This window comes from Ranitomeya imitator, chromosome 4 (assembly GCF_032444005.1).
Source record: "Ranitomeya imitator isolate aRanImi1 chromosome 4, aRanImi1.pri, whole genome shotgun sequence".
Taxonomy (NCBI): Eukaryota; Metazoa; Chordata; class Amphibia; order Anura; family Dendrobatidae; genus Ranitomeya; species Ranitomeya imitator.
This window is the reverse complement of record NC_091285.1, coordinates 669,872,927-669,885,107: the sequence shown is the minus strand read 5'-3', so window position 1 is coordinate 669,885,107 and position 12,181 is coordinate 669,872,927. Positions and strand designations below refer to the sequence as shown.

Here is a 12,181-nt window from a genome sequence, read left to right as displayed (position 1 = left end):
CGGAGCCGGGCCGCAGGGCGCTGCCATGTTTGTACACCTATGAAGCCCAGTGGACCAATCCCAATACACCCGATGGGACGGATTCAGCATTTATTGATTTAACGTCGCTATTATTTTGTCTTCTGACGTTTTTATATATATTGGCATCAAATTCTCCAAAATGGCGCGCAGAAAATAACCCCGGGAAGAGGAAAAAGTGGGAAAGATTAGATTGTGACTTATTAAAAAGTTTATATTGATGAATCAGCCGAAAACGTCTGAAGACCCCAACGGGAACCAGACGAAAACATAAAAAATAGATTTCGAAAAAAAAAAAGGGGCAAATTAAAGACTAAAGTGCAAATGTAAAACACCGAAACCACAAAAAAAAGGACAGAAATGTAATAAAGAATCAGTTTTATTCCTTTAATTAGAAAAAAAATGAAATGGCAAATCAGCAGCGAGAACTACAAGTCCCGGCATGCTCTGACACCCTATGGCTCTTAAGGCATGCTGGGAGTTGTAGTTCCACAACCGTTGGAGTTGCCACAGATCAGAGGGCAAATACCGACGCAGATCGGCGCCAGGTATGTGAATCTAGGAGAAATCTATGTACATTGACCGTCCCGATCACGTGCTCAGTGCGGCGCACAGTGATGACGTAACAGAGTGCTCGGCCCAGGAGCCTGTCGGGAGTTGTAGTTTCTCCTTTCCGCTGTCTCACAGACTTCCCTGACTCCGGTGTAAACAGCCGGAGCCCCGGGACCGGGGGATGGGGAACTGTCTGTCCTCGCAGACTGCTGATGATCAGTCCCTGCTCAACGATTCCGACGGTGTGAGCCTGCCCGGGGATCCGCCGCCGCCATACCAGGTGATCGCCCCCTCCACCACCATCATCATAATATGGATAGAAGTGTCCGGGGGGCATTTAAAGGGGTCGTCCCTGGATCAAAAATGCAACAGATCATAGAAAATGCAGTGTTGTCACTTATTGCCCTCCCTCCTTCTACGGGGTCAGTACAAGCAGCACTTTAATTCATGTGACAACCCCTTTAAAATATATATTTATTAATTTTTTACTTTTTTGGTCCCTTGGGAGAATAAAACTACAATATAATAAGATGGGGCCTTTCATTACACGCCTGGCTGCTGCGCCAATCTGAGAGTTACAGCATCATATGAGGAGAATCTGTCCGCAAGTTTTTGCTACTCTATTTAATGTAGGGGCAGAGACCCTGATTACAGCGGTGTCATTCAACTAAAAAAAAGTGATTTTTCTGCCACAGATCTAGCAGTGCTCAAATGCTGATCTCTGTATAGTCCACCCACACCGCTGGCTGCTTTCTGCCTATCCACAGTGTGTGTAAACAGCAGTGATTGGCGGTAACTCTGATCGCTGCTGTTAGAGGCTAGAGAACAGATATGTGATGGACGGATAACAGATATGTGATGGACGTGTGAAGCCGTTAAAGGGGGAATCGAGGAAACTCTGCCACATCAGTGGTTTAAATGGTATGTGATACGTAGGGGCCCCTAAAGACATTTGCTAACTTGTAAGCTGTGCATATGTGGGCAGTATGGAGACACATCATATATAGCCTCAGCATCCTCCCCGTGTATTACATCTTGAGATATGAAGTGGAGATTTCAGGTAAAATTAACCTTGACTGGTCCGAGGGTGTCGCACAATAATCCCAGTTTCCAGAACCCCCCCCAGCACTTATCAGATGTAATACCCTATTACATTTTGGGTTGTTACCTTTACATTTTTTACTTTATTTTAGGACCGAGAGCCGGTCCCCGTCTATCACCCCACACCCAGCCAGACCCGGCTCGCTACTCAGCTGACCGAAGAAGAACAGGTGCGGATTGCTCAAAGACTCGGCCTTATACAGCACTTGCCTAAAGGCAGATATGACCCCGGGTCCGGACCACCCGAGAAGAAACCAAAAGAGTGAGTGATGTTATGGCAAATGTCATGACAATGTGATGTATAATGCCGCTCTATGTGCAAGAATATAACTAGTATAATACTGCCCCTATGTACAGGAATATAACTACTATAATACTGCTCCTATGTACAAGAATATAACTACTATAATACTGCCCCTATGTACAAGAATATAACTACTATAATACTGCTCCTATGTATAAGAATATAACTACTATAATACTGCCCCCTATGTACAAGAATATAACTACTATAATACTGCCCCCTATATATAAGAATATAACTACTATAATACTGCCCCTATGTACAGGAATATAATTACTATAATGCTGCTCCTATGTACAAGAATATAACTACTATAATACTGCCCCCTATATACAAGAATATAACTACTATAATACTGCCCCTATGTACAAGAATATAACTACTATAATACTGCCCCTATGTACAAGAATATAACTACTATAATACTGCTCCTATGTACAAGAATATAACTACTATAATACTGCCCCCTATGTACAAGAATATAACTACTATAATACTGCTCCTATGTACAAGAATATAACTACTATAATACTGCCCCTATGTACAGGAATATAACTACTATAATGCTGCGCCTATGTACAAGACTATAACTACTATAATACTGCCCCTATGTACAAGAATATAACTACTATAATACTGCTCCTATGTATAAGAATATAACTACTATAATACTGCCCCTATGTACAGGAATATAACTACTATAATGCTGCGCCTATGTACAAGACTATAACTACTATAATACTGCCCCCTATGTACAAGAATATAACTACTATAATACTGCTCCTATGTATAAGAATATAACTACTATAATACTGCTCCTATGTACAAGAATATAACTACTATAATACTGCCCCCTATGTATAAGAATATAACTACTATAATACTGCTCATATGTACAAGAATATAACTACTATAATACTGCTCCTATGTACAAGAATATAACTACTATAATACTGCCTCTATGTACAAGAATATAACTACTATAATACTGCTCCTATGTACAAGAATATAACTACTATAATACTGCTCCTATGTATAAGAATATAACTACTATAATACTGCCCCCTATGTACAAGAATATAACTACTATAATACTGCCCCCTATGTACAAGAATATAACTACTATAATACTGCCCCCTATGTATAAGAATATAACTACTATAATACTGCCCCCTATGTACAAGAATATAACTACTATAATACTGCCCCCTATGTACAAGAATATAACTACTATAATACTGCCCCCTATGTACAAGAATATAACTACTATAATACTGCCCCCTATGTACAAGAATATAACTACTATAATACTGCCCCCTATGTATAAGAATATAACTACTATAATACTGCCCCCTATGTACAAGAATATAACTACTATAATACTGCCCCCTATATATAAGAATATAACTACTATAATACTGCCCCTATGTACAGGAATATAACTACTATAATACTGCCCCTATGTACAAGAATATAACTACTATAATACTGCCCCTATGTACAAGAATATATCTACTATAATACTGCCCCTATGTACAAGAATATAACTACTATAATACTGTCCCTATGTACAAGAATATAACTACTATAATACTGCCCCTATGTACAAGAATATAACTACTATAATACTGCCCCCTATATATAAGAATATAACTACTATAATACTGCCCCCTATGTACAAGAATATAACTACTATAATACTGCTCCTATGTACAAGAATATAACTACTATAATACTGCCCCTATGTACAAGAATATAACTACTATAATACTGCTCCTATGTACAAGAATATAACTACTATAATACTGCTCCTATGTACAAGAATATAACTACTATAATACTGCTCCTATGTACAAGAATATAACTACTATAATACTGCTCCTATGTACAAGAATATAACTACTATAATACTGCCCCCTATGTACAAGAATATAACTACTATAATACTGCCCCCTATGTACAAGAATATAACTACTATAATACTGCCCCCTATGTACAAGAATATAACTACTATAATACTGCCCCCATGTATAAGAATATAACTACTATAATACTGCCCCCTATGTACAAGAATATAACTACTATAATACTGCCCCCTATATATAAGAATATAACTACTATAATACTGCCCCTATGTACAGGAATATAACTACTATAATGCTGCTCCTATGTACAAGAATATAACTACTATAATACTGCCCCTATGTACAAGAATATATCTACTATAATACTGCCCCATGTACAAGAATATAACTACTATAATACTGTCCCTATGTACAAGAATATAACTACTATAATACTGCCCCTATGTACAAGAATATAACTACTATAATACTGCCCCCTATATATAAGAATATAACTACTATAATACTGCCCCCTATGTACAAGAATATAACTACTATAATACTGCTCCTATGTACAAGAATATAACTACTATAATACTGCCCCCTATATATAAGAATATAACTACTATAATACTGCCCCTATGTACCGGAATATAACTACTATAATGCTGCTCCTATGTACAAGAATATAACTACTATAATACTGCCCCTATGTACAAGAATATAACTACTATAATACTGCCCCTATGTACAAGAATATAACTACTATAATACTGCTCCTATGTATAAGAATATAACTACTATAATACTGCCCCTATGTACAAGAATATAACTACTATAATACTGCCCCTATGTACAAGAATATAACTACTATAATACTGCCCCTATGTACAAGAATATAACTACTATAATACTGCTCCTATGTACAAGAATATAGCTACTATAATACTGCCTCTATGTACAAGAATATAACTACTATAATACTGCTCCTATATACAAGAATATAACTACTATAATACTGCTCCTATGTACAAGAATATACTACTATAATACTGCTCCTATGTATAGGAATATACCTACTATAATACTTCCGCTATGTACAAGAATATACCTACTATAATACTGTTCCCTATGTACAAGAATATAACTACTATAATACTGCGCCTATGTATAAGAATATAACTACTATAATACTGCCCCTATGTATAAGAATATAACTACTATAATACTGCTCCTATGTATAGGAATATACCTACTAGAATACTTCCCCTATGTACAAGAATATAACTACTATAATACTGCTCCTATGTACAGGAATATAACTACTATAATACTTTCCCTATGTACAAGAATATAACTACTATAATACTGCCCCCTATGTACAAGAATATAACTACTATAATACTGCCCCTATGTACAAGAATATAACTACTATAATACTGCCCCTATGTACAAGAATATAACTACTATAATACTGCCCCTATGTACAAGAATATAACTACTATAATACTGCCCCTATGTACAAGAATATAACTACTATAATACTGCTCCTATGTACAAGAATATAGCTACTATAATACTGCCTCTATGTACAAGAATATAACTACTATAATACTGCTCCTATATACAAGAATATAACTACTATAATACTTCCCCTATGTACAAGAATATACCTACTATAATACTGTCCCCTATGTACAAGAATATAACTACTATAATACTGCCCCTATGTATAAGAATATAACTACTATAATACTGCCCCTATGTATAAGAATATAGCTACTATAATACTGCCCCTATATACAAGAATATAGCTACTATAATACTGCCTCCTATGTACAAGAATATAACTACTATAATACTGCTCCTATGTATAAGAATATAGCTACTATAATACTGCCCCTATGTACAAGAATATAACTACTATAATACTGCTCCTATGTATAAGAATATAGCTACTATAATACTGCTCCTATGTACAAGAATATAACTACTATAATACTGCTCCTATGTATAAGAATATAGCTACTATAATACTGCCTCCTATGTACAAGAATATAACTACTATAATACTGCTCCCTATGTACAAGAATATAACTACTATAATACTGCACCTATGTATAAGAATATAGCTACTATAATACTGCCCCTATGTACAAGAATATAACTACTATAATACTGCTCCTATGTATAAGAATATAGCTACTATAATACTGCTCCTATGTACAAGAATATAACTACTATAATACTGCTCCTATGTACAAGAATATAACTCCTATAATACTGCCCCTATGTACAAGAATATAACTACTATAATACTGCCCCTATGTACAAGAATATAACTACTATAATACTGCCCCTATGTACAAGAATATAACTACTATAATACTGCCCCTATGTACAAGAATATAACTACTATAATACTGCCCCTATGTACAATATAGCTACTATAATACTGCCTCCTATGTACAAGAATATAACTACTATAATACTGCTCCCTATGTACAAGAATATAACTACTATAATACTGCTCCCTATGTACAAGAATATAACTACTATAATACTGCCCCCTATGTATAAGAATATAACTACTATAATACTGCCCCTATGTACAAGAATATAACTACTATAATACTGCCCCCTATGTACAAGAATATAACTACTATAATACTGCACCTATGTATAAGAATATAGCTACTATAATACTGCCCCTATGTACAAGAATATAACTACTATAATACTGCTCCTATGTATAAGAATATAGCTACTATAATACTGCTCCTATGTATAAGAATATAACTACTATAATACTGCACCTATGTATAAGAATATAGCTACTATAATACTGCCCCTATGTACAAGAATATAACTACTATAATACTGCTCCTATGTATAAGAATATAGCTACTATAATACTGCTCCTATGTACAAGAATATAACTACTATAATACTGCCCCCTATGTACAAGAATATAACTACTATAATACTGCCCCTATGTACAAGAATATAACTACTATAATACTGCTCCTATGTATAAGAATATAGCTACTATAATACAGCAGTGCAGGGCCGTGCCGTTTGCGTCGTACATGTGGTCACCAGGTCGGTGCTGTTTCTCCGCAGGTGTGTGATCTGTATGCTGGATTTCGTCGGTGGGGATCCGCTCCGCTTCCTGCCTTGTATGCACGTCTACCACATGGAGTGTATAGATACCTGGCTCATGCGATCGTTCACGTGTCCGTCCTGCATGGAGCCGGTGGACGCTGCTCTGCTCTCCTCTTATGAGACAAGCCGGACGGACGGTGTCACAGATCGGTGATATCATGGCAGCCGGTAACGTTTAGCGCTCTGGCATAAAGTCTGTCTCGTGACTAGGCTTCTTCCTGAGTCATGAGATGACTGACCCTCTGCTTGATGCATCCAGGATCATGGATTCGGAGTTTCCCGCATGTGTGACTGGTCTGTATTACATAGGACTGAGCAGAGGAGCCAGCCCCCTTTTTTAATGGAGCCTCTCTATATAGCCCTCCGGTGGGGAGTGGCTGTGTATCTGGTTGGAGCCGCTTCATCTCACAGCGTTGGGGATCATGGCTGCATCTCAGGTGATCAAATCTTCTGCCAATCGCAGAGGGAAATTGTGTTTCTCATGCTACCAAATGCACTTGTGTGAGTGTCTGTGTGCCTGCAGGGGTGGTGTGTGAGCTGGAGTGACGCGAGGCGTATAGTCAGCGATTTATAGGGGTGCCTGTCACCAAGTAAGCCCCTTCTAAAGCATTTACCCCTACAAGAATATTCAATATTCCCAAAGTATGGATGGAGACTAATGCTACTTTCACACATCAGGCACAATCCGGCGAAAGTTGGAAAAACCGGATCCGGCGCAGATTGTGAAAAACTGATGCGACGGATCCGGCTAGCATATCTAGATTATTTGATAAAAAATAAAAAAAAAATTGTAGCATTCTAAGTTTAAAAAAAAAAAAAAAAAGGAATCCAGTGCCAGGATCTGTCATTTTCCGGATCCGGCTCCCATTCTAGCAAACAGCCGGAAGCGCCGAATCCGGCTTTTTCGCCGGAGGAAAAAAAAACGTTGCTATGGCTGTTTTTTTCCAGAAATTGGAAAAGGCAGATTTGCCGGATCCAGCGAAAATCGGACGAAACGCAATGTCATCCGGCACTAATACAAGTCTATGGGAAAACAACTGGATCCGGCAGCAGCATTTGCCTGATCCGTTTTTTTTTAAATTTAGCCGGATTGAGCCTGACGGCTAACACCTGATGTGTGAAAGTAGCCTTACATGGATTTCACCTGCACCCGCTCACAGCCTGTGGGAAGAGATACATTACCTGCGCGATCTAGTCATTCTATCTACAGGAAGTTGTTTTTTTTTTTTTCCTCTGTGTGCACTCAACTTTATTGGTATGCACAAAGAGAAAAAAAAAAACACCAAAAATGAGGCAAAAAAAAAAACGCACCTAAACCTGCGGTTTTGGTGCAGCTTCTTTCCTGCCAAGATGATCAGGTTTTGCTGCAAAAAAAAAAAAGAAACGCCGCCCTGTGTGATCTTCCCCTTAATACTGGCGGTATCTCCGGATCAGTAACATCCTGCAGTGGCCGGAGGGGCTGGATTGTAGCCGGTTTCACCAAAGATGAATGTGACCGTATGGGCAGCTGGTGCTCCCTGGAAGTATGCAGTCCGTGCACACAAGCTCCTTTATTTCTGTGACCGCCCCATACATGAATGTACCATGACGGGTGGACGTGTCTTACTAAATAAAGCTTCTATAAAGAGCAGAGGTGGTGCTCAGTGCTGCACACGGCGAGCGCTGGTTCCGGTCACGCACAATCCAGCGGTGCGTTTCCACGTGTCACTGTGCGGGGCCGCTGCGGCCGTTCTATGATTAGACTGCTATAGAGGGGTCCCATAATGAGTGGCCGACGGTCCAAAGCCCCTTGCTGCAAATGTGAGTCCCCAAAACCCATCCATCACCTGTCAGTGATGGAGGCCGACAATCAAAACACCTTCACTATCACTACACACGTGAGGCCATGGGCCAGCAACAGACTTCCCACGGGCGTCCGGACATGGGGTGTAGGCCGAGTAGAGGAGATCACACCCCACAATCAACAGCGCAAGAAACCTAGAAGCAAATGTCTGCCCTGCATGTGCCCCTCCATCTCCAGGTTACTACCGGTGTTAGTGGGCACACTGCATGGCCTGCTGAGCGCTATATACACCGACATCCAGGGGTCATAAGGACCTGAAGACCAGGAGAGGACTCGCCCATCACTGCTCACACCGTTAGGCTTTTCCTGAAACATCATCGCATTTTACAGTAAAGCAAAGCTGCCCATATCCAACTGGCCCACCAAGCTGCGAGTAAAGGGGCGAAAAGACCACGCAAGTAGATCTGTAGCGATGACATCCATCCTGTGTAATCAGTGCCCGGCCATACAGACACAGACCCTGCATAATCAGTGCCGGGCACACACACAGACCCTGTATAATCAGTGCCCGGCTATACAGATACAGACCCTGTATAATCAGTGCCCGGCCATACAGATACGGACCCTGTATAATCAGTGCCCGGCCATACAGATACAGACCCTGTATAATCAGTGCCCGGCTATACAGACACAGACCCTGTATAATCAGTGCCCGGCCATACAGATACGGACCCTGTATAATCAGTGCCCGGCCATACAGATACAGACCCTGTATAATCAGTGCCCGGCTATACAGACACAGACCCTGTATAATCAGTGCCGGGCCATACAGATACGGACCCTGTATAATCAGTGCCCGGCCATACAGACCCTGTATAATCAGTGCCCGGCCATACAGATACAGACCCTGTATAATCAGTGCCCGGCTATACAGATACAGACCATGCATAATCAGTGCCCGGCCATACAGATACAGACCCTGTATAATCAGTGCCCGGCCATACAGATACAGACCCTGTATAATCAGTGCCCGGCCATACAGACCCTGTATAATCAGTGCCCGGCCATACAGACACAGACCCTGTATAATCAGTGCCCGGCCATACAGACCCTGTATAATCAGTGCCCGGCCATACAGACACAGACCCTGTATAATCAGTGCCGGGCCATACAGACACAGACCCTGTATAATCAGTGCCGGGCCATACAGATACAGACCCTGTATAATCAGTGCCCGGCCATACAGACACAGACCCTGTATAATCAGTGCCCGGCCATACAGATACAGACCCTGTATAATCAGTGCCGGGCACACACACAGATACAGACCCTGTATAATCAGTGCCCGGCTATACAGATACAGACCCTGTATAATCAGTGCCGGGCCATACAGACACAGACCCTGTATAATCAGTGCCCGGCCATACAGATACAGACCCTGTATAATCAGTGCCCGGCCATACAGACACAGACCCTGTATAATCAGTGCCCGGCCATACAGACACAGACCCTGTATAATCAGTGCCCGGCCATACAGATACAGACCCTGTATAATCAGTGCCGGGCACACACACAGATACAGACCCTGTATAATCAGTGCCCGGCCATACAGATACGGACCCTGTATAATCAGTGCCCGGCCATACAGATACAGACCCTGTATAATCAGTGCCCGGCTATACAGACACAGACCCTGTATAATCAGTGCCGGGCCATACAGATACAGACCCTGTATAATCAGTGCCGGGCACACACACAGATACAGACCCTGTATAATCAGTGCCCGGCCATACAGATACGGACCCTGTATAATCAGTGCCCGGCCATACAGATACAGACCCTGTATAATCAGTGCCCGGCTATACAGACACAGACCCTGTATAATCAGTGCCGGGCCATACAGATACGGACCCTGTATAATCAGTGCCCGGCCATACAGACCCTGTATAATCAGTGCCCGGCCATACAGATACAGACCCTGTATAATCAGTGCCCGGCCATACAGATACAGACCCTGTATAATCAGTGCCCGGCCATACAGACACAGACCCTGTATAATCAGTGCCGGGCCATACAGATACAGACCCTGTATAATCAGTGCCCGACCATACAGAAACAGACCCTGTATAATCAGTGCCCGGCCATACAGATACAGACCCTGTATAATCAGTGCCCGGCCATACAGACCCTGTATAATCAGTGCCCGGCCATACAGATACAGACCCTGTATAATCAGTGCCCGGCCATACAGATACAGACCCTGTATAATCAGTGCCCGGCCATACAGACACAGACCCTGTATAATCAGTGCCCGGCCATACAGACACAGACCCTGTATAATCAGTGCCCGGCCATACAGACACAGACCCTGTATAATCAGTGCCCGGCCATACAGATACAGACCCTGTATAATCAGTGCCCGGCCATACAGATACAGACCCTGTATAATCAGTGCCCGGCCATACAGATACAGACCCTGTATAATCAGTGCCCGGCCATACAGACACAGACCCTGTATAATCAGTGCCCGGCCATACAGACACAGACCCTGTATAATCAGTGCCCGGCCATACAGACACAGACCCTGTATAATCAGTGCCCGGCCATACAGATACAGACCCTGTATAATCAGTGCCCGGCTATACAGATACAGACCCTGTATAATCAGTGCCCGACCATACAGATACAGACCCTGTATAATCAGTGCCCGGCCATACAGACACAGACCCTGTATAATCAGTGCCCGGCCATACAGACACAGACCCTGTATAATCAGTGCCCGGCCATACAGACCCTGTATAATCAGTGCCCGGCCATACAGACACAGACCCTGTATAATCAGTGCCCGGCCATACAGACCCTGTATAATCAGTGCCCGGCCCTACAGACACAGACCCTGTATAATCAGTGCCCGGCCATACAGACACAGACCCTGTATAATCAGTGCCCGGCCATACAGACACAGACCCTGTATAATCAGTGCCCGGCCCTACAGACACAGACCCTGTATAATCAGTGCCCGACCATACAGATACAGACCCTGTATAATCAGTGCCCGGCCATACAGATACAGACCCTGTATAATCAGTGCCCGGCCATACAGATACAGACCCTGTATAATCAGTGCCGGGCCATACAGATACAGACCCTGTATAATCAGTGCCCGGCCATACAGACACAGACCCTGTATAATCAGTGCCCGGCCATACAGACACAGACCCTGTATAATCAGTGCCCGGCCATACAGACACAGACCCTGTATAATCAGTGCCCGGCCATACAGACACAGACCCTGTATAATCAGTGCCCGGCCATACAGATACAGACCCTGTATAATCAGTGCCCGGCCATACAGACCCTGTATAATCAGTGCCCGGCCATACAGATACAGACCCTGTATAATCAGTGCCCGGC

General features: G+C 41.9%; 1 protein-coding gene across 1 annotated transcript; it reads left to right on the top strand.

Annotated features, from left to right (window-relative positions):
* The first annotated feature begins 655 nt into the window (after positions 1-655).
* Positions 656-8,614, top strand: LOC138677244 (RING finger protein 11-like). The gene is made up of 3 exons (XM_069767243.1): positions 656-850; positions 1,764-1,933; positions 6,943-8,614. Exons 1-3 carry the CDS (start codon positions 752-754, stop codon positions 7,136-7,138), a joined length of 465 nt encoding a protein of 154 aa, XP_069623344.1. The 5' UTR covers positions 656-751; the 3' UTR covers positions 7,139-8,614.
* Positions 8,615-12,181: the final 3,567 nt, after the last annotated feature.